The following is a 27,598-nucleotide window of genomic DNA, read 5'->3' on the forward strand; positions in this document are numbered from 1 at the left end:
GTTTGAATGGCAATACCCATCAACTTGGGGGAGGGCAGACCACTAAAATATTTTATTGGGGAGGACTGAAGACCCCTCGGCCCCCAGCAGTTGACTCCTATGGGTCGGAGGCCTTATCTCGCGCGTTCAGCTGCTCGCGAGTCAACTGACTGTGCTTTGGTAGCGCCGGACGCGCCAGCGACTTACACCTGCTCGTTATGAAGCGTGCGGTCCGGGATCGATTGATGCTGCCTTTTGTGCTCCCACGTGGACTTCCAGGCAGAGCAGAAGTTGCAGATTGTGTCTCCTTCTCTCTGCTCCGCTCTCCGTTCGAGCAGCGCGCAGTCTGCAATAGGAAACGGATCTAATTAGCAGCAGCCCATCATGTGGCGACGGGTCACAGCCAGAGCTTGGGACGTCTGCCTGGAGCACTTGGGGGGTGTGAGCCGCCCCTTCGGGAGGACCTCCCTCAAAAGCTGCGGCAGAAGAGGGGTAGCGACAGTCTCGGTTGACCCCGCTGCAGGCTTGGCAGATCAGCCCGCGAAGGTTGCGGTTTGGGGACTCCCGCCCCTGCAGGAAGTTACCCTAAGGGCGCTGGCGGTGAACGAGGAGGGCATCCTCTTTGATTCGTGTGCCCATTACCAGGCGGATGAGCAAGGGCAGGTAGATCTGTCCAAAGACCCCTCCAAGGGAGGAGACTACACGGGCTTGGAGCCCATGGGGCTGTTTTGGAGTCTCTCGCCTGCTGCAATGGAGAACCCCTACCAAAGGCTGGAGCCCAGAAAAGTGAAGGGTCCCATGAAACTGGAGATGTCAGTGCACCAGGGTTACAGCCAGCCCGGTGCTATCCCTGGACAGGTGCTTGCCAAAACGAACGTGGAAAGGCGGTTCATTCTTCCCGAAGTGAGAAGGATTAGGGTGAAGGACGGTGCGGTGAGAGGGAGCTTGTTCCTTCCCCCAGGTGAGTTGGGTAGACTTGGCAGTGGGACGGGGCTCAGGCTGCTTATTTGTCCTGAGGGAACCTAGTTAACGCCAAAGTTGACAGTCACCTTGCTTTTGCAGTCCCAGACAGGCAGCAAAACAGGGTAATGCTCAGATCCTTAGTGGGCAGCTATGCAAGGCTGGTGGGCTGTGTTCAGCTTGGCAGGGCACAAATAGGACAGGCCTTCAGTAGAGATGATAATATTCAAATGATAATATTCCAAAACAATAAGGGTTGCAACTAGCACACTTTCCCCAAAGAGTAGCCATCACTCATTTGCCAGCAAGTAATTTCAGAAACAAATATTTAACGAGCCAGATTTAAACTTTGGCAGTAATCATAGTGTATCTGCACTGAATTCAGCCAGAGCCACCAGTCCACAAATATGAATACTGTACATGTTTGCCATATGGGAAGATTTAATTACAAGACACATGATTCTATACATTGGTTTTTAAACAAATGCAAAAACAATAACCTTTTAACACTTGCTCAGCATTACCTCTAATGGTATTTGTTCTATCCATTGACTTTACACATAAGGTTACACATTCAGTGTTCAAATATATTACTTAATGTAACTTCTCCACTGAGACAATAGAGCGGTTGGTATAACAAGTTATTGATTTTGGTCATTAACATAGAAAGGGGTCCACATTTCTTGGAAGCTGCCTCTTTTTGTTATGCCTTTACTTGCTCTCCTGCGTCCAGTGAGATGCTCAAATATTGCTGTATCCCAGATATTTCTCCCCATATATTCAGGGGTCTTTCAGACTGGTTTATCCATTGTTGAGCTATCACTAATTATGCTGCAGTCAGTAAGAAGGCTACTAATTCTCCGTGTTGCAGGGTGAAGCCCAAGTCTATGTCTAAAGATAGTAGGGCTAAGGCAGGATTTGGAGAAAGGTTGGCTTTTAACTGTGGATATAATGGAGAAGAATTTTTTCCTTCCCTCCTTGTCTGATTGTTCCTCCAGTTTCATAGATAAATCTTCAGTCGTTGTTTGTAAGAGTTGCATCTCAGACTGATTGGTTACAGCAAGATTGTGCGCATCGTTTGCTGTTTTAGAAATATCTGACAGTTGTTTAGATAGCATCTCTAATTTCTGCTCAGAAAGAACTAGGGCTGCTCCCCTGTCCAAGATTGGTGTCTACCTTCTTTTATTAATGTACTCATCTGAGTCTCTGTCCTCTCCCACTGTGGCAGATACTTTCCCGCCTTTTGGTGCCCTCATATTGCCTTTGGTCATACCAGTGTCTGATGCCTCCTCTGAAGCCTCAGACAGGGTTCCTGCTATTTCTCCCTGGAGATCTAACCTCACAGATTTGCTTTTTGGTCCCTGTAGTCCCCGGATCATTACCTCGCTGGGGCTGTACAAAAGTTTGTGTTTAGATATTAGTAGGATCCACTCTGCTTAGATTTTGCCCTGGGGTGATGGAGACACAGAATTACTTCGCGGTTTAGCTTTCCAGCTAGCCACGCCTCCTGAATTTTACATTTAATAATAATAATAATAATAATAATAATAATAATAATAACACTAACATAATTTAATAATTGTTTACATTGCATGTACCTGTAGGAGTGATTGAGTGAGATGAAGGAGCTTGACTTTAATTCATCTGCCTCAGTGATGTCCAAGATACCAGGTTGACTTGGCACCTCACTGCTGCATGTTAGTTCAATAATTTAAAAAACCTGGCTTGGTGGGGAATACTTACTACTTGCATTTATTTAGTATCAACAATGGGTTATGTCCAACTAAGTTTTCTTCATAGAGTAGACCCATTGAAATTAATGAATAACTTGGTTCCATTAATCTCAATATGTCTACTCTGAGTTGAGGTTAGTTGGACACAACTCAGTGGGCTTAAAACTTATATTCATTTTGTTTATTTATCCCTTCAATTACTGGGGATTTTATAAAATATAAAATAATTAAACAAGTTATATTTAACACAGTACATTATGTGAACCTACAAGACTGCCTTATACCACATCATATAATTGGCCCATCTAGTAGCTGTGTCAGCATTCACCAGCTGTGGCCTTCCAAATGTTTTGGACTACAACTCCTAGCTGCTCCAGCTAACATAACCATGGTGGTTGGAGCTGATGGGAATTGTAGTCCATAACATCTGGAGGACACCATGGAAATGGCTGTTCTCCAAAGTCTCAAGCAGATGTCTTTCCCAGCACAGCTGCCTAAGATCCCTGAAAATGCTGAAGATTGAACCTTGAACACAGTGGTATAAGTAACTGCCAGAGCTGAATGATCAAGCCCAGATGTGATGCTTTAATGTACCACTGGTGTACAAAAGGAGTTCTTAAATTCTATCGTATGCCTGAGATTTCCCCTAACAACCTGATCCTATGCATGTAAGCTTCAGTGTGTTCAATAGAATTTACTCAGGTAAGTGTCAATAGGACGACGGCCTTAATATCCTTTCTACAGCTTGAGGACCACAGCACTGCCTTTCAGAGGAGCAACAGAGCTGTCCTGACAATTTAGAGGAAAATGCATCATTCTCTGTGTGAGGTACTTAGCATTCGTACCAAAACTGTGTAATATCCTTTGTTAGAAATCTTTGGGGCTCACTATGTGAATTAGGGTTATCAATGGACTTGTAACTGAATGGAAAACTAAAGATGTGTAAGGTAATAAAGGGGAGAAATTGGAAATCAGGGCTGGGGTGAGGGGAAGTCTAGAAGGGATGAATAAGTAAGTAATTTGGATGTTAAATTGTTAAATTATTGAAAATAGAAAATTAAACATAAAAAAGAGAAGAGTCCAATATATACAGGCCTGAACAATACTGGTATGACTACAGTATAATGTCACAATTTTGTTAAAATGAGTACTGTAATACAGAATACAGATTCTTAACTATCTACTAACCTAGTGGTTGGTATTTGTAGTTTTTAAATACAGACAGGAGGCCACTGAATAAGGAAAGAAATACGACATAAAATAATACTATCATAGGATGAAAATATTGTTGTTGTTTAGTCGTTTAGTCGTGTCCGACTCTTCGTGACCCCATGGACCAGAGCACGCCAGGCACTCCTGTCTTCCACTTCCTCCCGCAGTTTGGTCAGACTCATGTTTGTAGCTTCGAGAACACTGTCCAACCATCTCGTCCTCTGTCTTCCCCTTCTCCTTGTGCCCTCCATCTTTCCCAACATCAGGGTCTCTTCCAGGGAGTCTTCTCTTCTAATGATGTGGCCAAAGTATTGGAGCCTCAGCTTCACGATCTGTCCTTCCAGTGAACACTCAGGGCTGATTTCCTTAAGAATGGATATATTTGATCTTCTTGCAGTCCGTGAGACTCTCAAGAGTCTCCTCCAGCACCATAATTCAAAAGCATCAATTATTCGGCGATCAGCCTTCTTGATGGTCCAGCTCTCACTTCCATACATCACTACTGGGAAAACCATGGCTTTAACTATACGGACCTTTGTTGGTAAGGTGATGTCTCTGCTTTTTAAGATGCTGTCTAGGTTTGCCATTGCCTTTCTCCCAAGGAGCAGGCGTCTTTTAATTTCGTGACTGCTGTCACCATCTGCAGTGATCATGGAGCCCAAGAAAGTAAAATCTCTCACTGCCTCCATTTCTTACCCTTCTATTTGCCAGGAGGTGATGGGACCAGTGGCCATGATCTTCGTTTTTTTGATGTTGAGCTTCAGACCATATTTTGCGCTCTCCTCTTTCACCCTCATTAAAAGGTTCTTTAATTCCTCCTCACTTTCTGCCATCAAGGTTGTGTCATCTGCATATCTGAGGTTGTTAATATTTCTTCCAGCAATCTTAATTCCGGCTTGGGGTTCGTCCAGCCCAGCCTTTCGCATGATGAATTCTGCATATAAGTTAAATAAGCAGGGGGACAATATACAGCCTTGCCGTACTCCTTTCCCAATTTTGAACCAATCAGTTGTTCCATATCCAGTTCTAACTGTAGCTTCTTGTCCCACATACAGATTTCTCAGGAGACAGATGAGGTGATCAGGCACTCCCATTTCTTTAAGAACTTGCCATAGTTTGCTGTGGTCGGCACAGTCAAAGGCTTTTGCATAGTCAATGAAGCAGAAGTAGATGTCTTTCTGGAACTCTCTAGCTTTCTCCATAATCCAGCGCATGTTTGCAATTTGGTCTCTGGTTCCTCTGCCTCTTCTAAATCCAGCTTGCACTTCTGGGAGTTCTCGGTCCACATACTGCTTAAGCCTGCCTTGTAGAATTTTAAGCATAACCTTGCTAGCGTGTGAAATGAGTGCAATTGTGCGGTAGTTGGAGCATTCTTTGGCACTTCCCTTCTTTGGGATTGGGATGTAGACAGATCTTCTCCAATCCTCTGGCCACTGCTGAGTTTTCCAAATTTGCTGGCATATTGAGTGTAGCACCTTAACAGCATCATCTTTTAAAATTTTAAGTAGTTCAGCTGGTATATCATCACTTCCACTGGCCTTGTTATTAGCAATGCTTTCTAAGGCCCATTTGACTTCACTCTCCAGGATGTCTGGCTCAAGGTCAGCAACCACACTACCTGGCGTATACGAGACATCCATTTCTTTCTGGTATGGTTCCTCTGTGTATTCTTGCCACCTCTTCTTGATGTCTTCTGCTTCTGTTAGGTCCTTTCCACTTTTGTCTTTTATTATGGAAATCTTTGTACGAAATGTTCCTTTCATATCTCCAATTTTCTTGAAAAGATCTCTGATTCTTCCCATTCTATTGTTTTCCTCTATTTCTTTGCATTGCTCGTTTAAGAAGGCCTTCTTGTCTCCTTGCTATTTTTTGGAAATCTGCATTCAATTTCCTGTATCTTTCACTATCTCCCTCACATTTTGCTTGCCTTCTCTCCCCCGCTATTTGTAAGGCCTCATTGGACAGCCACTTTGCTTTCTTGCATTTCCTTTTCACTGAGATGGTTTTAGTTGCTGCCTCTTGTATAATGTTACGAGCCTCCATCCATAGTTCTTCAGGCACTCTGTCCACCAAATCTAAATCCTTAAACCTGTTCCTCACTTCCACTGTGTATTCATAAGGGATTTGACTTAGATTGTATCTTACCGGCCCAGTGGTTTTTCCTACTTTCTTCAGTTTAAGCTTGAATTTTGCTATAAGAAGCTGATGATCTGAGCCACAGTCAGCTCCAGGTCTTGTTTTTGCTGACTGTATAGAGCTTCTCCATCTTTGGCTGCAGAGAATATAATCAATCTGATTTCGATGCTGCCCATCTGGTGATGTCCATGTGTAGAGTCGTCTCTTGTGTTGTTGGAAAAGAGTGTTTGTGATGACCAGCTTGTTCTCTTGGCAGAACTCTATTAGCCTTTGCCCTGCTTCGTTTTGAACTCCAAGGCCAAACTTGCCAGTTGTTCCTTTTATCTCTTGACTCCCTACTTTAGCATTCCAATCCCCTATAATGAGAAGAACATCCTTCTTTGTGTCATTTCTATAAGGTGTTGTAAGTCTTCATAGAATTGGTCAATTTCAGTTTCTTCAGCACCAGTGGTTGGTGCATAAACTTGGATTACTGTGATGTTAAAAGGTCTGCCTTGGATTCGTATCGAGATCATTCTATCATTTTTGAGATTACATCCCAGTACAGCTTTTGCCACTCTTTTGTTGACTATGAGGGCCACTCCATTTCTTTTATGGGATTCTTGCCCACAGTAGTAGATGTGATGGTCATCCGAACTGAATTCGCCCATTCCCATCCATTTTACTTCACTGATGCCCAGGATGTCAATATTTATTCTTGCCATCTCATTTTTGACCACATCCAGCTTACCAAGGTTCATGGTTCTTACATTCCAGGTTCCGATGCAATATTTTTCTTTACAGCATTGGACTTTCCTTTTGCTTCCAGGCATATCCGCAACTGAGCGTCCTTTCAGCTTTGGCCCAGCCGCTTCATCAGCTCTGAATCTACTTGTACTTGTCCTCCGCTCTTCCTCAGTAGCATGTTGGATGCCTTCCGACCTGAGCGACTCATCTTCCAGCGTCATAACTTTTATATGCCTGTTGTCTTTGTCCATGGAGTTTTCTTGGCAGGGATACTGGAGTGGCTTGCCGGTTCCTGCTCCAGGTGGATCACGTTTGGTCAAAACTCTCCACTATGACCTGTCCATCTTGGGTGGCCCTGCACGCCATAGCTGATAGCTTCTCTGAGTTATTCAAGCCCCTTCGCCACGGCAAGGCAGTGATCCATGAAGGGGAGGATGTATTATAGGAGTATTATATTTTCACGATGAAAATATAATATTGTTATTAAAGAGATATGGTTATTTTAACACAGAGGTCAAAGAGTGGAAAACTTGCATCACACTGTCCCACCAAATTTAATGGGGCTTAGTTCTGAGTATAAGGTAAAGGTAAAGGGATCCCTGACCATTAGGTCCAGTCGTGGCCGACTCTGGGGTTGTGGTGCTCATCTCGCTTTATTGGCTGAGGGAGCCGGCGTACAGCTTCCGGGTCATGTGGCCAGCATGACTAAGCTGCTTCTGGCGAACCAGAGCAGCGCACAGAAACACCGTTTACCTTCCCGCAGGAGCGATACCTATTTATCTACTTGCACTTTGACATGCCTTCGAACTGCTAGGTTGGCAGGAGCTGGGACAGAGCAAAGTGGTCTCACCCTATTGTGGGGATTCGAACCGCCGACCTTCTGATCGGCAAGTCCTAGGCTCTGTGGTTTAACCCATGTCTAGAATACATGTCTAGAATTGCACTGCAAGTCATTCAAAGCATTTTCTCTTCTTCTTTGCTGAAAATGTGGTATCAGTGTTTTGTTGTATTTTGATAATAATGTAGTTTTAATAGTGTTATTCTGGTTAGCATTTTATGAACATTTCTTTCAATGTTCTGTGCCCTAACAACATTTCTCTCTGCTTTCATTAGGAAATGGCCCCTTTCCAGGAGTGATAGATATGTTTGGTGATGAAGGTGGGTTAATTGAATACCGATCCAGCCTTCTGGCTACTCATGGCTTTGCTGCTCTTTCCCTGCCATATTTTAATTTTGAGGATCTTCCCAAAACCATGGAGGATTTCCACCTTGAATACTTTGAAGAGGCAGCTAGGTTTCTACTGCGCCATCCAAAGGTGAGTATGGTAAGGATTGTTTACCTATACATACAGTTCCTTGCTCTCCTGCAGTTGAAAGAGTCTGTATGGACGACAGTTTTGAGAAAAAACGGCACTTCATCCCTTGAGGAAATACCAGTGTTTGTTTTTAGATCTTGTACTTGCTAGCTGAAGAAATCATGGGATCAGGTCAGATCAAATCATCTGCCTTTCTGGAAGAAGACTGGTTCTATTGGGATATGCTTTGGAGAAGGGATTTAAAAAACTATGTGTATGAGACGGAATAGATTATGCTCTTATTTTAAGAAATTAAGAAATAGTTTTATTGTGAATATATTGTAAACCTAGTTTTCCATGCTAATAAAATAACATTTTTTTAATGGGTTAGACTATTTGAATTGATATTTTGGTATCAGCTTTTAGGTTTGATGTGTGTTGTTTTCTCAGAATAAGTTAATAATTTGGCAGGTTTCTCTATATATCAGGGATGCTCCCCAACACAGACTTCTAACATGTGTTCTTCCTTCTCTTCCCCTCTACAATTCCCACTCGTGCTGTTTCATTCCTGAAGGTTAAAGGGCCAGGAATTGGTGTTATTGGGACTGGCAAAGGAGCAGAATTGGCATCTTCAATGATGACTTTCTTGCCAGAAGTAGTGGCTGCCGTCTGCATTTCTGGTTGCAGCTCCATCACAGCCACTGCCCTCCATTATGGCACACTTACTTTGCCTGGGCTTTGCTTTAATATGAGCAGAGTCAGTATTTCAGAGAATGGTGTTTTCGACATTTACGAAGCGTTGGATGACCCAATGGACCCAGCTAATTCACGTAGTCGCATCCCCATAGAAAAAGCAGAAGGGCACTTCCTTTTTGTAGTCGGGGAAGAAGACCGGATTTGGAAGAGTTCTTTATATGCTGAGATAGCCACTGGGTGCCTGTGCCAACACGGGAAGGATAACTTTACACTCTTGAGTTACTCTGGAGCAGGCCATCAAATTAATCCAATATTTACCCCAGTTTGTCTGGTAGCCTTAGACCGTGTTTTAGGGGTGCCTATTTTGGGTGGCGGAGAGAAGAGAGCTCATGCCCATGCCCAAGAACATTCTTGGGGGAAGATTTTGGAGTTTCTGCAGTTCCACTTGAGATGATCACTCAAATAGCTGCACACCGGCAACCGAAGTTGTGGGTAAATGTGCCAAAGGGCCTGAGGAGGAAGGAAAGACATGAAACATGTTGTATGGACCTAGCTGGATTAAATTATTATGTAAACTGATGACAAGGTAAGATTGGACTGATTCAGAGCGGAACAGCCAAAAGTGTATATGATAAAATGTGTTTGGGATGAAGAACTCTAACGATAAAAACATGCAGGTATATGAGTTGGTTGAGGGTGTAAATATGAAGCTGTAAACCCTGGCCAGCTCTTAAAAGATCAAAGGCTGCAAACCATAATGAATTTAAAGGTAAACAAATAAACTTGTTCTTCAAAACCAGCAAAAAAAAAATCTGCCATTTTGAAATATCCAGAATATGACTACTTTCTGCTATCTTGAAATTTCTGGAATAAGTCTACCTTTAGCAAACACAGCCAATGTTACTACTTGAAGACAAAGCCAAGAGGTCTTTAAAACATGGACAGAAAAAGACTAGAGTCACACATAGCCTGACCTTCTAAGTTTAAAACGAAAACCATACTTGGCCATAATTTTCTTGGATGTGGTGTGGTATTACTCTCTCCCTGATATGAAGCAAAATGAGACTAGCATAAAGTAATGCAAATGAGGATTGCTGTGGGACTGTACACTCCTTGTCTTAAACACCACTTTTTTCTACCTAATGGATTTGTCCATTCATGTTACTGCTTCATGAACCCCTTTAGTCAATAATGTTTTTATTTTTCTCATGTATTTTTAATTTTGTCCCACTCCATTCTGTGTTGTTTTTTTACATTGTATTAAACTATCAGTGAAGTCAGAAGACAAATAATTAGAATCATAGAATCACAGAATCGTAGAGTTGGAAAGGATCCAACGGTCATCTAGTTGAAAGTTCTGCTGTGCAGGAATTACAGCTAATTAGTTTCCTATATTATTACAACAGGCAGAATTCTTTACACAAAGTATTGGAGATTGCCAACCATAACAAAAATCAAATGATGAGTCAGAAAATCATGGGCTTTAGCAATTATGGCTAAACTGACTTTCTTTTTTTTAAAAAAAGGACGGAGACAAAATAAAGTTTTAGCAAAATGTGAGAAAATTGTTGATCATACTAAGAGATTGTTTAAAACCAATAAAGACCTATGGTTTTACAATGTATTTATATTTTGGGAAGTGAAATTTTGGAAAAAATATGTATGTCTGTTTTATTGTAAGACTGTTACTCAAATTTGGAAATGTGAAGTCAGTTTTCCTTCCTTTGATTCCTTTTTTGAGTAGGAATAGATCAACAATTTCCTTATAATACTAATATAATATTATAATTATAATTATCAGATTCATGTCTAGAGTTCTGTTGTGCACTTGGTTATGATTAATGTTACTCCTTGTGATGTCACAGATTTAATTATTTTCTTTGATATTTTAAATGTATGGAATGGAAGTATTGTGTGAATAAAAGAAAAGAAACATTAAAATGTATGCTAAGTCATGCAAAAATTGTTTTACAACTTTAAAAACATAAGCAAGTCACTTGAGACACTGTCTCATAAATGCAAATTATGGTAATTATAACAATAGTAATAGTAATAACAGAGAGAGATCAGGCAGCCATTCGTCTGACATGTACACATAAATAATTTGTCTTGATCTTAGTCTGTTGTCTGTAGTTCATTGAGTTTAAAAATACACCGTCTGGGTATTTTTCTTTTATAAAGTATTATGTATTATGTATTTAAATGTTGGATTTGTAAAATTACCATTTGCAGCATAACCCCTGCATAAATGGGGAATCGCTTGTATATTTACCCACATATAGGGTTGTATTCAATTAAGTTCAGTAAGTAAACTCACTAAGTTGGGCATATCCACAACGGCATAGCTAGCTGCTCGGGTGCCCGGTGCGAGCATGCGTCCTGGAGCTGGGGGCAGGCGAGCTGCGTGAAGCCTCTCCGATGCCTCCCCCTCAGCTATAGGGTGGCTGAGGAAGAGGTGGTGGGCAGACACAAGCCCCACACTCCTGTTTCAAGCAGCGTGGAGCCTGTAGGCGCCGAAGCCACCACATCATGCCCAGGAGAGATGCATGGCTCAGGCACACCGCAGGCCCTGTGGTAAGTGCCAGCCCCCGTGGTGTGGCGCCCAGTGCCAGACGCATTCCATATGTTTCTTGACTGAACTAAAAAGTTTCGTGAGCCCAATGTTTTTGAACAAACTCATATTTTTGTCACCCCCCTCAGTAATGACACCTGGGGTGACCCACACCCACCGCACCCCCTTCCTCCGCCCCTGCATATCCATTGGCTTACCCTGAGTAGAACTAACAATAGACGCAACCCACTGTTGTTTAATTTACGCAATATATTATATAATATATATAAAAGAGCGTATAGCCTCTGTTGTTGGCATCCGTCTGTCTCAGAAGTCAGTGGTGTGTACTTCAGGGGTGACATCAAACCTCTGAAGAATCACAGCGCCTGAAGAGTTTTCCTTCTCCTAGATGGGCTACCTTCCCAGTTTAACAAGCCCCATCTGCCCCTCATTTCCCAATGTGCAGTAACTGCCTTGACCAGTGGACTCACTATTGGTCTCATCTGCTCAATCCACTGGAGCCTGTCTTCGCATGCAAGAGAAGTTCTGAACTCACTGAAAGTTTGAAACCTGTATCTTCTGCCAGAATAAGATTTTACAAATGACTTAACAATACAACCTTACATTTATGTGGTACTATAATATCTAGTAATATCTGCAGGACTTTCCAAAATATAGTAAACACTGGACAGGGTTTATTTAAAAAACAACTGGAGAATAATGACAACTTAAACCAGTGCTTTTCTTATAGACAAAAGGGTGCCAGTACTGCGTACAGTACCCTTGAGTAACCCTAGAGAGAAAAAGCACTGGCTTTAACATAATCCATTCTGAATGCTGTAAAGACGTTTCCATTGCTGGCCATCTGAAGCACAGCTCTCTTGAGCATTAATCAGGGTTGACTGGTTATGTTAACAATAACAGTTAATATGAATGGATGGTGATGATGATCTAGCCAATATGAAATAATGGAAGCGATGGGGCCATGACACAGAAGGTGACGACTATTCAAGACAACACTGAAGATTAGTTGGAAACATCAAATATATATATATTGCCACTCTTTTGTGCAAGCGACCCATGGCTGTTGAAGGGTACTTTTAAAAATGCTGCAACGGGAGCCCCCTTTGCCTGCCTGTGGTCACTTTCTGTTGCCGACTCTTTTGGCTGTCAGGGAAAGGAACACACCACTTGAGATACGCCCTCGGTTTTCAGAAAAGTTGCATTACACTACTTCAAACCGACCCCTCCAAACGCAGCATCCAACATCCCTTGTACAGACAGGCGTGGGCACACAGCAAACAACACCGGAAACCAGGGGGCGTCGGATCTGTCTCGCAGAGACCTTTCTACCTCCCCGTTTCTATGGCCATGGTGAAGAGTTCCGGAATCGAAGCCGTTCTATTTTTTTCAGGTGAGTCTCTATGATCCCAACTGTTGACTTCACCCTTCTTCCCAGAGGCGTCCGCCCCGGCCCTCTTCTCCCTCCCTCCCTGCAGGTGAGCATGCGCACGGGCTTGGCGTGCCATAGCAACCGGAGCGGCAGACGGTAGCAACCAGAATCATAATAATGGTAAGTCGGCTCGAGGACTGCAACCGGAGTAGGAAAGGAGGCCGGCGGGGATTGGGGGGGGGGAGGCGACTGGACGCGCGGTAGTTGGGCTGAGGCAAAGAAGGCGCCATGGTTTTGCGCAGGGAAGACCCCCGCGGGGGACGGGCTGGAGGACAACGGGAACAGGCTCTACCCCCCCCCCGTCTCTGTTTGTGTATGGCGAGGAGAGAGCTGCTGGCCGCGGTTTTTGGGAGGAGGAGAAGGGACGGTGGCTGTCGAGGCAGGGGAGAGAGGGAGGAGGAACGTGCCCGGCCTGAGGGGAAAGAGGGGAAAGGCTGGCTCGGGTGCTGGAGAGAGGAGCCTTTTGGGGGTGCCCGAGGGACCTGTGCGTGGTGTGAGGCGGGTCAGTGGAGCAGGGGATGCTCGAGGATGTACCTTGAAAAGTTCAGGGGAGGGAATGGTTCTTCCAGCCTTCGTGCAAATTGAAACAGGGAGGCCGGGGTGTGTGTGTCACGGAGAAATGGTCATTTCCTTCAGTGTTTTCACCCCCCTAGAGCTTGCTCACATTGTATGTCAGGCAAACCAGTTCCAGCCCCTCATCTGCAGCGTGCAATAAGGTTTCATGAGCCAGCGCTCACTTGGTTCACCTGATGCATGAAGTGGTGGTCTCGACAGAAAAAATAGATAAAGTATATAGTGAGTATAGAAAGAAATACTGCAAGGGTCAAAAGTTTCTTTTTAGTGAGTGCAAGGGATAACTGTTGCGTCACACAGCACAGATTAAGGCGAGTTTTACTTAGGAGTAGATGAGAGATAATGTGTTTGAATCGCTGTAATCACTCTAAAAAATCTATATAAATGGTAGCTATTGTTAATAAAAGAACCATAAGTCAACATAGAACCTTTTTCATTTGTCTTTCATTTGGAGATTATCCCTATGGTGATTGAAGCTCATCCTAACACTTTGGGGGGGGTGTTTTTTATAGGAAGGCTGCTCATTTGAAGAGAGATCAACATAAATTGTTCTTCATCAAGGAGTTGTCTGAGTATCGGAAGTCGCCTTCAGTAGAATGGTAAATAAATACTTTTGAGATTGGCACAAATTGAATCTGCATTAATGAACTAAAAGTTGACATTCACGTGAATTTTTAAAAGAATTTTCAGTATGATAAATTCCATGTCATAATGCATTTATTGTTTATATTTAAATTTTCTGCTTTGGGCTGTGGAGTTTTTCATTTTACTGTAAAGTAGTTGTGGACAAAAGGTAGATCAGGATCTACTGGAGTATCTCTGAGTAATTTGCAGCAAGGGGCTTTTTTTGTTTCTAATTCCCAAGTATCACAACAATAGCAACAACCAAATGACTTACCCCATCTAAATGTTGAAATGAAGGAAAGTAACTAGGTGTGGAAAGACTGTGACCTCAGTTTAGTGTTGATACTGATAACAAATTCCCAGATTCAGAGGCACCCTTGATTCTCACTGTGTGTCTTTTGCACCTGGATCTGGTTGGTAGATTTTAGGATATAAGAAAGAAACAAATTAGATCTGTTACGTCTGTGCTCTGCCTATCTCTGTAAAGCTGTAAAGTATCTCTTTTGGTTGGGTACTCTTTCAGGCAACTAAGAGCCTGAATCTATCTTGGGTTTAAAAATAAAAGCAAAATACCTAAAACTGCATCCAAAGCAAAGCAGAGCCTTTAAAAGCCCCATAAGCCCCTTTCATGCAGCACTGCCCTGCTTAAAGCTTCAATGTAAGAAAAACAATGCTCATGTTTTATAGAGAAGACGTGACACACATAGCTGTGCTGATCCTGTCAGTTGGTAGCATTTGAATTTGCTGACAACTGGGACAGAAGGTTTTTTTAAAAAATTACTGAACTAATATTTGGTGTTATGTTGCTAATGAAATTTTCCTTTGTTTGGTATAAAAATATCTAAGAATATATGTGACTGAAGATTATAACACCATCCAGATAGCTTTATGTTAATGCTGGTACAGAAATAATTGTACAGTACTTTTAAAGTCATTTTAAAACCATAATTTTTTTAATCTTCAAAGGGGGGGATTAAATATTTTAGAATTCAATTTTCTACCCCACCCTTTTTATAATCTTAAGATTCAGCTAATGCTGAACAAAATTTGCAGACTTTATAGACTAGTGAAATGCATTAACTAATACTATAATACAGTACTGATGTGAAATGTGTTTAAATGGGAAATACCATTTCATTTGCTATGGTACACGCTGTACAGTTGTACTGATACTTTCCTTCGTGTACCAAAGTTGTTGACAAATTTAAAGTAGTACTTTCCTTCCAGTTTATATCTAAGTTACGAAAGTTTAACCTATTACTTCAAATCCAATAATAAGCAAATGGAATTGCCAGCTGCAATTACTGCTACTGTGTCCTTTAAACCTGGTTCTTCCTTTTTGCTTTGATATAATGAGGAATAGCCAATATTCCCAAATAAGATGAAAATTTGTGTTGTCTTAACACATTCACTTACTTTGATTACATATTAAATCATTCATTGAATTTCCCTCATGCCTTGACAAGGATGTCTTTATAATATAGTACAGTATGTCTATGTATTTAAATATAACTGATCAAAGCAAAACAAAATTAACTAGTTGACTTCCTAAATTAATTAAAATGTATTTCCATACCTTTTTTTGTTAGGCAAAAGCAACAACTATTAAGGAAGCTCTAGCCAGATGGGTAAGTAGATTTGTTGTGCTTATGTAGTTGTGTGGATTTCCTTTGTTAAGAATAAGTTTTTGTCATTTTTCTTGCAATGATGTAGAAATAGCATTTTGCAAGGAATGCATGATTGGAATACCTCTGTACAAAAAGTTGTATATTTTTAGCTCACTGAGGTTCTTTTTTTTAATTTGAGCTGCTATATATACTGCTACTACTAACTCTAGTTAATATTTATATAACTTCAGCAATGTGCAGACACTGATGTGTGCACAAACTTTACATAGTCAGTGTTTGAGAGTTTAGTATCTACATTAGATGGACAAGATGCAGAAGCAGGATAGAAATGAAGATTTCATAGAATTGTAGGGTTGGAAGGGACCCCAAGGGTCATCTAGTCCAACCTTCTGCAGTGCAGGAATCTCAACTAATGTGTTCATGATAGATATCCAACCTCTGCTTCAGATACCTTTTAATTGAATAACTTTTAAAAGAAATGCCCGAAGTAACTGATATTATGGTTTGAAGTCTTGTTTATTCTGTTACATTTTACTCCAAGAAGACCCATTTATCCTAAATAGAACCCAGTAACCCATGTATGTACAAAATATTTTTTTAAAATGTAATCACGTTGAGATCCCAAGATAAAATTTTGCAGGAAGTTCTTAGAAATATGAAATCATAAATACAACTTATGGGGAATTTATATCATTGATTTTTTAAAATCACGTTTAAATTTTTTAAACTTTGTAGCTTAACTTTAATTTTTAAAGTAAGTTCATAATGTGCCATGTCATATTAAAACCCATGAAGTTCTGAAGAGATTTGTATTTTTAGTTGTGAAATACTGTATCTTAATTCTGGGCTGAACTTTTAAGGTTTCATGTAGCCAAAATTGTCTATTTTTTGAAATTTCAAGCCCTCAAACAGAAAAACAGGATGAGATAAAATAAAATCTGAGATCAGGGATCTTCTTTAATACTATTTTTAGGAAACTGAAAGCAATATAAAATGGTACGGTAAAAGTCATTGGATCACATGACATGGAATGACCCAACAGAGGAAAAACTAAGAGTGATAGGTAGGTTTGGGAAAGGTTTTGCTGAAGGAGGAGAAAATGAAAGCTGTTTGATTAATAGGGGCATGTATATCCAAGGATAAGACACAACATGATAAAAAGCACTGAAGAAGGTCAAAGGCAGGATAGAATGAAAGTGCTTGATAGGCCTTACCAGCTTTATTTTTAAAGGATGGTCTCAGCCTACCTAGTTATTATTGGGATCTCAGTATTAAACTCTTAACTTTTGATAAGTTAGTAGAGCATAGTAGAAATGTTTATAAAATTAACCCTCAATTTATTTTTAAATATTATTTTAATCAAAAGGTTACATTATTACACAGCATTACTACAGCATGCTCCAGAACACCTAAGGTTTATTGTCATTCTGTATAGTTGTTTGATTTGTCCCTTTGCTGAAAATGATAGTCTGCAAGGAGCTACATGAGCTGGTGAAGAATAGTGGGGGAGAAGAGAAGGGAGACAAAGGGATGAGATGAGACTTAATCAAGGGCAGAGAGGTAGAAAGCTTTAAAAGCAGGGATTATAAGCTTGTGGTTGGTGCGGGGTGTAAAGGCTGATGTAATTAGGGAAGATATGTTTACTTCAGTCCCCTACTTAGGTATTTGATGGATCTTCTGCCAGCTGTCCTGCCCTTCTCATACAATTAGCCTTTCAGTCTAATTACCAGGAAGTCATTCCCTTTTTCAAGTAAACAAACAGGACATGTGCAACCACACTTCATAAAGAAAATGTTCTAAATTTGTAATTTAAATTAATTTTATCAATTATTTCTCTTACTTATTTTCCCTTTTAAATTAACTACTAGTTTTTTCACATTTTGAAAGTATTTGCTTGTTAGTACAATTTAGCATTTATTCAGTACAGACAGAATAGTAACAATCAGTATTATTTGGAAGATGCTTGATATACACTCATTCACCATTATGCAGGATACCAGTTAACAATGTAAACATCTAGTTTTTCCTGATATTAAATGGCTGGTGAGTAGAAAGGGCTGTCAGGAAATGGAGTAGTTTGTTTGTTGTCTTCAAATTACTGTTGTAACGGAACATGACACAAATCAGACATGGGGCACTTGGTTGTATGTACCACTTGCCTGAACTACCATGGGTATGATCATGTTCTTACATTAAGTGAAGTGCATATTTAAATGTTTGAGTCAAAGACAAAATGATTAGAATAATGTCTTCTCTGAATGGATAGGCAAAAAAGTAGACTAGGTGGAATATAGGAGCTCCGGTATCATTTTGAGAAGAAATGATTACAGTTTTATATTAAGAAAATGTTGCCCCTTCTGTTAAAACTTTTTGTGATACTCCTTTGTAAATTCACAATTTAGTCAGAGGAGTTCATACAATCACTGAATACAAGGCCAGGAAGCTTTTCATTCCTATCCAAGTGTAATTTGCTCATGACAATCTGGTTTTGTTGGGGTTCAACCAAGGCCCTGATTGCTCTTGAGTGCAGTACCTTAAACAGTAATGAATTAGTAGTGACAATACACACAGCCATATTTTGAACCAGTGATTTCCCCAACTCAGTGCAATCAATTTGTCATAGATTGTGTAAAGAAAGAGCATTCCAGACTGAGAAAAAAGCATTTTACCACATATTCAAGGTTGCACGAACAATTCTCAGTCAACATTAACTATAGCTTTAGTGCAAGTTATTATGCAGCTGAATAGCCACAATAGACTAAATTGAACATTCATAGTTATATACTGAATAAGATGTCTTCCTCTATCTGTTTCTCTTTTTAATTAGGAAGAAAAAAATGGTCAGAAGCCATCGGAGGCCAAAGAAGTGAAGCTTTATGCCCAGATTCCCCCTATAGAGAAAATGGATGCATCTCTTTCCACTCTAGTTAGCTGCGAGTACGTTCTGTATATTGGTGGGAGCCACTTTAAGTTATTTCTGTCTTCTTTGCTTCTGCTTTTTTGTTTTACTTGAGTGTTCATTTTTTTAAAGCAATTCTCGTATTTCTTGACTTGTTAATTGTTATGTTTGGATGTCACACAAAACTATTATCCCCTCTCTTCCCAGGTGCTTCCTCCTATGTGCCTGGGAAGAGGAGTTTGGAAATTTTACTTTTGCTTTTGGTTAACCACAGCTTGTGTCATTCTAACTACTGTGTTTGCCTAAACATTATGGCACCTAAACTTTGATTAACATTAACAATTGTTAGTTTTTAAATAACTCAGCTTCAGAAATCAGGATTTGATGTTGGTTTGTTTTAAATTAACCATAGTTCTTGGGGAGCCACTAGGGGGCGCATTGGAAGATGGCTGACAATACCATCTCTCTGACCCACACGGGGTAATTAAGAGGCTGTTATGGGAGTAGGCAGCCTCCCTTGTTGCCCCAAGGAAATGGGGAACACTGCCCTTGCCTGCTGTGCCCATAAATCACCCCCTAATTCGAAAGAAGGGGGTGAGGGCCCTAGGCAGAATGCCCCTGTGTGGACCTCGGCTCTCCTGGACGCTGTCTCTGATCGCGCACTAGTTGCAGCAATTTGGAATAATTAATTACAAAAGAAGCAAATGCACATATTTCAAGTGAAGAAGGGGAGTGAAGTCTGCTAATTTAAGTGACCTCTGCGAAAGAAGACGACGGGCTGGAGAAACAGGAATATTTTACGATGAAGATACACCAAAGGCGGGGTATGTTGACAACGGGGCTGAATGGGGGGGGAACCTTTTTTTACTTTCCTTCTATGTGATTTACAAGAACCCCTCCTCATTAGAACCGTCGGTTGAACTGACCCAAGCAGGATGATTAAGGTCTGTGTGGAGATAAACTTTAACCAAAAGTATGCTTTATGGAGACCGAGAAGCAATAAGAGCTTTTGGGAATGGCGCAGCAATTAATTCGGAGTCGCCATCTTGCCAAAGGATTTATAGCCGGGAGGAAGAACGGATTTGTTTTCAGACTGCATTCCTAGTGAATCTCCTCAGAGGTTTTGAGAAAGGAGGCAGATTGGTGAAGATTAATGACGCTAAGACTGTTCTGATGTATGGAAGTGATGTTATATGGAAAACGTCTGGATATGGCTACTGGATAAAAAAAATAATATCCACGCAGGATTACAAACTGTTCTAACCAGCTTGCGGAGACTATCAGAGGTCACAAAGAGAAAGGAAAAATATATGAAAATAACAACAAGAGATGTGGAAAAATAATAAGAAAGGACTGGATAGTACTGTGAACATCATAAGGTTAGATTTGTGGACATTAAAACAGCAGTAAGAAGCAAGAAGTTGATTGGATCCCTTCGGAACTTGAAATATGGGTACCCCCAACAAAAATTTAAAATTCGGCTGTGTAATTTGGAATTTATGTAATTTGGTTTGATTTGATGTGATTGGTCGGTTAATAAAAAATTATTCTTAAAAAAAAATGAACCATAGTTCTTTATTTAACCCATATTATTTTAACAAATAGTAACAAAAATAAATATTGTTGTGCAGCACAAAATATTATGCAGCATTTAACATCTGTAGCAACTTCCACATTCTTCTCTAACAAGATACAGTACTGACAATATTTGATGGTCACTTTAGTTGCATGACACTAGAAACTGTGGTTAACCAGAAGTTGAACCCAAATTTCAATATCTGGAGGACCATGAGTTCTCCATCTGTAACATAGACAGTAAAAAAACACATATAAAAACATAGGCCAAGATTCCACATCAGCGGAAGCCCTAATCGAGGACTTCTGCTTGCACAATGGTCAATGTTCCCCTTCCCTTCCCCCAGTGCCCCCAGAAATAGGCTTTGTGGGAGAACCCCTTGAACAAAGAATGAGGGTGGGGGGTGTTCTTCCTTCTGGGAAGCCAAAATGTAGTATTCTGAGCAATTGTTATTTGTAAAAAAAACACTACTTTGGTAATTTTAGTGTTCTTCATGTACAATTTCTGGATTTGTCCCCCATTTTAGAAAGCTGTCCTTATCTACAAACTGCATTGAAAAAATTGCCAACTTGAATGGGTTAAGTAAGTAAGACGTGTTTTCTGAAGCTGCTTCATTATATGTACCTTCATTTATTTCGTACTTTGTGAGTCTGTTCAGATCCTCCTCCTGCTGCAAATTTTTATGAGCACTGGAATTGGGAGCAGGACTCAGCTTTGAGTTCGCCACCCACCTTCCTGGAAGGTTACATCTGTATCGGGATATCCTGTGTATAGTATATATTGAAGGATCAGGGAGATTGAGCAGACACTAAGTTTACATTTACTGACTGATTTTAAACAATTGATAGCATCTTAAAATAATAATGCATTTGGCATTAATTTTTCTCATTTACTGCAGGAGAAAACAGATAATTTGAAAATCAGGATTTCACTTGAAAATTGATATAAGCAGTAGAGTGTTAGGAAGCATTGAATAATTATGTTTGACTGCTGATTTGATGATGAAAATCTGCATGCCATGATTTGGGTTGTGAGTGACTTCCGACCCCCTTAACACGCATGCATGTGTATGCATATACACACCAGAGAAGGGAACCACTTCCTTGGTATAGGTCCCACTGAGGAATGTGTGTGGATATCTCAAACACATGGACAGGTATATTCTAGGTTCATGTTGTACTTTTAAGCCGCTGCTTTTTTAGTTCTATGAGCAAAATTCATCAACTCTGTTGCATCCATTTGTATCTGATCACCGAGCGCAGATTAAGACAGTAATATTGCCAGGAGCATTGAGGAAGGGAGACACTATTAAGCAGTTGTTTCCAATATATTCAGACACCTCATTCATTATGCTTTTTGCTGGGAAAGATGTCTGGCTACTATGGTTGCTTTGGAAAACATCTCACATAGTGATTCTAAACACATGGGTGAGATGTCTATAAGCTCCATCCATATGAATAACTGATTATTGTTTTCTTATGTTACTGTGCAGAAGTAGGGGGTGGGTGCGGTGAAACTCAGCTCCCTGAATTACCAGACTATAGATGACTGACTCTCTATATGATTAGAGCAGGATTAAGGAACTTGTGTCACTGCAAATTCTGTTCCAATCCAGTACCCATTAGCCCCATCTATCATGGGCAGTGGTTAGGGATAATGAGAGTTATAATCCAAAATACCTTTGGATGGCCACAGATTCCTCAGTCCTGGGTTAGAGCAACCATGCAGGATTGTTTCAAACTGTGTCCATTCAGTGAGTGGCTATCTGTTTCCATTCTTTGACTACACACTTTTCCCTTTGACACAGCTGGATCAATAAAATATAGCTCCTTGGCTTGTAGAAAAATACCTGCTTTGTTTCCATTGCAGAAAACTTACGGATATTGTCACTGGGAAGAAACAACGTAAAGAATCTGAATGGACTGGTAAGTAACCCTCTTAAGACGACTGCTGCTTATACTACTGCAGAGTAGCTCGCCATATGTTACTGTGCAAGGATATAATGCTAACACTGTTCAAAAATACAGTGGTACCTCGCAAGACGAATGCCTCGTAAGACGAAAAACTTGCAAGACGAAAGAGTTTTTCGTTTTTTGAGTTGCTTTGCAAGACGAATTTCCCTATGGGCTTGCTTCGCAAGATGAAAACGTCTTGCAAGTTTGTTTCCTTTTTCTTAAAACCATTAATACCCAGGGAATCTGTGCTTCGCAAGACGAAAAATTCGCAAGACGAAAAAACTCGCAGAACGAATTAATTTCGTCTTGCGAGGTACCACTGTATAGTAGATGCAGGAACATCATCAATACTTGTAGCAGCTGTGCAAATTCCCCACCAATAAGGAAAACTCCCCTAGTAACTGTGCAGATAAAGCACCTTTGGCACACCCTTCTGCCAACACTCTACCCATTCCATTTCCCAGATCATGACCAGTTTTCAGTGATGAGGAACAACAGTTGAATGATCTAGCCCAGTGGTTACATATCGCAGTAGGAATCTGGAGATGTAAATTCAATTTATCCTCTTGTTGGATGTTGCCCGTTCTCTGCAAGACTTACTTTTATACTTAATGAGCTGGCTAAGAAACTAGTCATCTAATGTGCAGGTATCTGCAAACAGTTCTGTGTCTTCTTTCATGTCCAGATGTTTGGAATACAATTATCCTCTGTCTTGATGCCAAGGCTGAAGGTCTTGGTTTCTCTCTGAATTACGATGTTGTCCTCTCGTTGGCGTGTCTCAACTTGCAGCCTGCTAGTGGGGAAGTAGGGACTCCAGAGGAAAACTTTTATTTCTTTGATGTGCTCATTCATACATACATACATACATACATAATAGGAAAATGCAGAGCATTCTTTTCTGAAGCAATATCATCTTTCAGGAGGCAGTTGGGGATACCTTAGAGGAGCTGTGGATCTCATACAACCTGATTGAGAAATTGAAAGGGCTCCATGTGATGAAGAAGCTGAAGATTCTCTACATGTCAAATAATCTGGTAAAAGACTGGGGTAAGCCAGAGTTTTTTCTCAATAAATATATTGGTAATTTATAATGAGTTCATAGCAGGTAACTTAGGTTGGTAAATGAGTTGATTCCTAAAGCTGTAAGTATGTCTGTCTATGTGTAGTTATTTTCGACAGTGTATATAGCCTGCCCTTCAGCAATTCTATTCCCAAGTTAGTTAACAAATCATATTAAATTATATTAGGGGGTGGGGAATGAAATCATGCATTGATGAAAACAGCAGAACAGTAAAGGCATAAAATCACAATAAAATAAGTTCAAATTCAGCTAAGATTTTAAAAGACGTGTTGGGGAACAAACTTTGCCTGGTGCTGAAAAGACATACAACTGGGTGGCAGGTGAATTTCCACCAAGGCAGGTAATCACAATGGGAAAGGCCCTTTCTCTGGTAGCCACCCATCTGACCTATGAAGGACTGGGCACCTGAAGAAGAGCCTTCAAGGATGGCCTTAGCATGCAGGCAGGTTTATGTGGGACCTGGCAGTCTGGGTCCCACATCTGCAATCTTCTGGTCTCGAGAGGAGTCCTCATACCACTCTGAGGTTTCTGTGTTCTTCATAACACAACTTTGTTTCCTTCTGTGGTTGCAGCAGAGTTTCAGAGGCTGGCAGAGTTGCCATTACTGGAGGATCTGGTGTTTGTAGGTAATCCACTGGAAGAGAAATATTCCGCTGATTCGCAGAGTGCCTGGGTTGAGGAAGCAACGAAACGAGTGCCCAAACTCAAGAAACTTGATGGTGAGAGCTGGGTAGGAGCAGGGTGGCATTTAGCAGATGAGAAAAGCAAAGTAGAAGAAGAATCTTTAGTTGCATCGGCCACTAGCCATAGGAATAAAATAAAATAAAATAAAATAAAGTGAACTGAAGATAGGTTTGCAAATAGGGTGCCATTGTGTCAAAATGACTAGGTGGAAAATAATCATACCATGGACAAAATTTCCTTATCGGGGCCAAATTATTCTGTCGCTCGATATCATTATTATTTGCTTTACTGAAGCTCAGTGTTAAAAACATGACAATCTTGCGATACTAAGGGTAGTAGACCGGTGGGGTTTAAATTTAGCCAAAGCCAATAATTAAATGTCCTACACCAAGTCTGTAATTCAACAGAGGGGAGATTAGCATCCAAGCGCAGTCAAGCATTTGGAACACAGAATGGAACAGAAAAAGAATTGCCTTAGGAGCTTAGATTGAACAGCTTCTGTAGATCCAAGGTGTTCACCTGTCCAAATCTGAGCCCCATATAATAACTGTGCTAAGGGTTTAGCTGTAAACACTTCAAGTGCTGATGGTATGTGATTGCCACCTTTTGTATGGAAAAAGCGTGTCAGAATTTTGGCACTTTGAGAAGCTTTTTCCTTTGTATATTTCTGATGTGCTCCCCATGACCCTGTTGACTGAAAAATAAGGCCAAGGTATTTAAAGACTTTTAACTTGTTCAATCAACTGATTATCCATACACCATCTACGGGCCTATAGTTTCTTGAAAACACCATGACTTTAGTTTTCTTGTAATTCACAGCCAGATGTTCTCTTTGGCAGTATCCTGAGAATGCTCTCATTCTCAATCTTTTTAGGTCCACTTTTATTTGAGATAGAAGTATCGCATCATCTGCATATAATAATATAGAGATGGCTTTTGTGACCAGTTTAGGGGCATGATACTCTGGGGATGTTAACCTCTGGACAGTATCATTTATATAGAAATTAAACAGTGTGGGAGCTAGGATACAACCCTGCTTAACTCCCTTTGTGGCTGGTATGCATCCTGTGAGCTACCCATTTGTAGGGCAACGCAATTTCAGCACAGTGTTTTTATATAGACATTTAATCAAGAACAATAATCTTTTATCTATACTTGAAGAGTTCAACTTATCTTACTCGAGAGATTGAATCAAATGCAGCTTTTGAATCAATGAAAGCTGCATATAGCACACGACTTGGTTTCTTAACATACTTATCTATAAAATGGGCTAGTACAAAGCAATGGTCTGCCTTGTCTAAATCCTGCTTGCTCTTCAGCAAGAATAGCTTCATCAGTTAAACAAGCAAAGTATTAACTCATCATTTCCCCATTAAATATATTTTGGTAAAGATTTGAATTCTTTTCTGTCCAGAATTTCTGTATCTTGGGTGGTTAATGTAATGGTATCTTAATTTTTTAAGAAAACAGATCCATATATATTTTTTCTGTCAGTTAGTGCTTTAAAATATCTATTTTGCTATGTAGTCCAAATTATCCAGTATTCCCTAGAGATTGGCAGTTAATACATCACCTTGAAAAATTATATTGTTCATATATTTCCATTTTCCAATCAGATACAAATATTGGGTTCAGGCAACAAATTGTAGGTGGACTATAGTGTATTGCTCAGACAATAGAAAATCCCTTGGAAAATGCTTTTCTGGGCTTCTGGAACAATTTGTTCGGGGGAAAGGAGGCAGTTATTAAGCATGCTAGAAGCACTGTATTTTTCTTCCATTAGATGGTGATGGTGGAATTGAAGCTTTCTCATTGGAAACTGTTTCTCACTTGTATTCTTTCACTTCAGTCCTTTAATATCTGTGCTCCTAGAATACTATGATATTCCACAGGTGCATTGATCAGTCCATTTTCCTAAGTGCTTAATTGCTGGCATGTTATTAAGTCCGGCCTGGGCAGCAGTTTTAGTTAGTTTTCCTGTTTGTACTGTTTTTCTCTCAAGTTTTAGTTAAAAACACGTTTAACGGTTCTCCACTCTCATTTTTAGGTATTCCAGTTATTAAGCAAGAAGAAGGGGAAGAAGGGGAAAACCCAGCGTGACTTTTTTCTTGTTCCCTATTAAATTATTGCTGTAGCTCCAGCTCTATACAGTATGTGAAACTTTTGTATAAATATGTCTTTGAAGAAAATCTTGGGCAACATTTTTAATTGGCTTATCTCTGTGTTCTCCTTTCTCACCCAAAGACTTGTTTACCAAAACTGGGGATGCCAATTATGTGAAGCATTTGTCTTTTTTTGATTTATTTTTACTATGAGCGTTTGTTTAATTTAAATGTAATTCTTGCAAGTACATTTTTTTTGGGGGGGGGGTGGACCACAATTCAGTCTTCCTAGTAATGGGCACATTTGTTTAATGTGTTTGTTCAGCAGAGTTTTTATTCATTTTAAAATTGGGGGTGGGGGGAGAAGCAGCATTTTTTATTAGACTATTTATACCATCTGCTTTTTTAAAAAGCAAGCACCTGAAACTTGGTATGCTGTACATGTTTGTCACAGTGTCTCATCTTTTTCTTCCTATTTGCTATGCTAATTATAGTCATATGGACACTGGTGACAATGTTGGTTTTGCCTCTTACAAAATGAAACTCATGGTGTAGATAAAAAAACAAAATTTGTTGCTGCTAGGAACCCAGTACTTAACATATTGAGCTGTGTTGGTACCTTAATTGTCAATGTTTCTGGAAGCCACTTACTGTTTTTATGTACCCTATTAGTTGGAAGAGTGAAGGCAATATATGTGGTTGTAGATGAACCACTAATTTCCTGACCATCAGTTTGATTTGATTCATGGGTTGAATTTTGCATCCTTTGTTTAAAGACTTGGGCTGCTGGTGTGTTACTGAATGGCAGAATCATTCATCAGTCTGGAATTTTAGTAATGTAAGGAGGGGCAGCAGCTGTTTAAAGAGGCCCAAATCTTGCAGCTTATTTGAAAATAAGCTTCAGTTTCAGGGTTCAATCAGTGGTGAATGACAGCTGAAGAAATTGTAGGAAGGAAAGAAGGGAAAGGAAATGAGGCTGTATGTAGTCTGTGTGCTCAAATGCGCTCTATTTTTACATGAAACAAGAAAGCCCTAAACTCCTTTCTTCCCTCACCAATAGATATTTTGTTTATACCATTGGACTTCTAAAGTCAGTCCTAAAAGATTTAAAGGAGAGCAACTGGGTATTGAAGTTTGTTGTAGGCAGTACAGTAGTTAACCTGAATGCAGAGATTAACCTGTAATGGCATGATGCAGCCAATTCTTCCCTTGCTCCAGTTCTTCTTACTAAATGATTTTGACTCTGACAATCAATTTCATTGTTAACATGTGATATAGGAGCATAAAATGTGTTCCATATTACATCATCATTTTCCACATACTCTAATCCCCAGCCCAATAATATCTATAATTTGGATATGCAAAATAAAAAATAATCTAGTCTAGTCATAACTATTAACCAATCTAATCTAGTCTTAACCATTAACCAAACTAGATGAACAAAGAAGTTAAGAGAGAAAGGATTTAAAAAATAATAATTTAATAAACTAAATATATATGCTAAGGTGTCATATCAGTATACAATAAATAACACTGATGAACCTGATAAGATGTATGATGCATGTATATAAGAAAATATATCAAATGCCCGAATGTGGTTCAACCTCAAAGGGTGTTCTTTGAAATTAACCAATAATTTCAAGCAAAGCCGTACATGCAGGTTATTCTAAAAAGAAGTAAACAAGTAAAAGGTCTGGTAATATTTGTAGTCCATAAATCACCAGCTGATGTTAAG

At 40.1% G+C, this 27,598-nt stretch overlaps 1 protein-coding gene across 4 annotated transcripts; it reads left to right on the forward strand.

Annotated features, from left to right (window-relative positions):
• The first annotated feature begins 270 nt into the window (after positions 1-270).
• DNAL1 (dynein axonemal light chain 1) lies at positions 271-27,307 on the forward strand. Of its 4 annotated transcripts, XM_083607521.1 has the most exons (10): positions 271-940; positions 7,860-8,062; positions 8,616-9,068; positions 15,528-15,566; positions 18,394-18,503; positions 20,568-20,623; positions 21,911-21,966; positions 22,917-23,043; positions 23,650-23,796; positions 25,809-27,307. In XM_083607521.1, exons 1-10 carry the CDS (start codon positions 364-366, stop codon positions 25,859-25,861), a joined length of 1,821 nt encoding a protein of 606 aa, XP_083463647.1. In that variant the 5' UTR covers positions 271-363; the 3' UTR covers positions 25,862-27,307. The 4 variants fall into 4 exon arrangements, with proteins under 4 accessions (XP_083463647.1, XP_083463646.1, XP_083463644.1 ...); XM_083607520.1 differs by lacking the exons at positions 271-940; positions 7,860-8,062; positions 8,616-9,068 and adding exons at positions 12,516-12,702; positions 13,827-13,913 and having other exon boundaries at positions 25,809-25,969; XM_083607518.1 differs by lacking the exons at positions 271-940; positions 7,860-8,062; positions 8,616-9,068 and adding exons at positions 12,695-12,861; positions 13,827-13,913 and having other exon boundaries at positions 25,809-25,969.
• The last annotated feature ends 291 nt before the right edge of the window (positions 27,308-27,598 follow it).

Source organism: Podarcis filfolensis, assembly GCF_964270895.1.
Source record: "Podarcis filfolensis genome assembly, chromosome: 1".
Lineage (NCBI taxonomy): Eukaryota > Metazoa > Chordata > Lepidosauria > Squamata > Lacertidae > Podarcis > Podarcis filfolensis.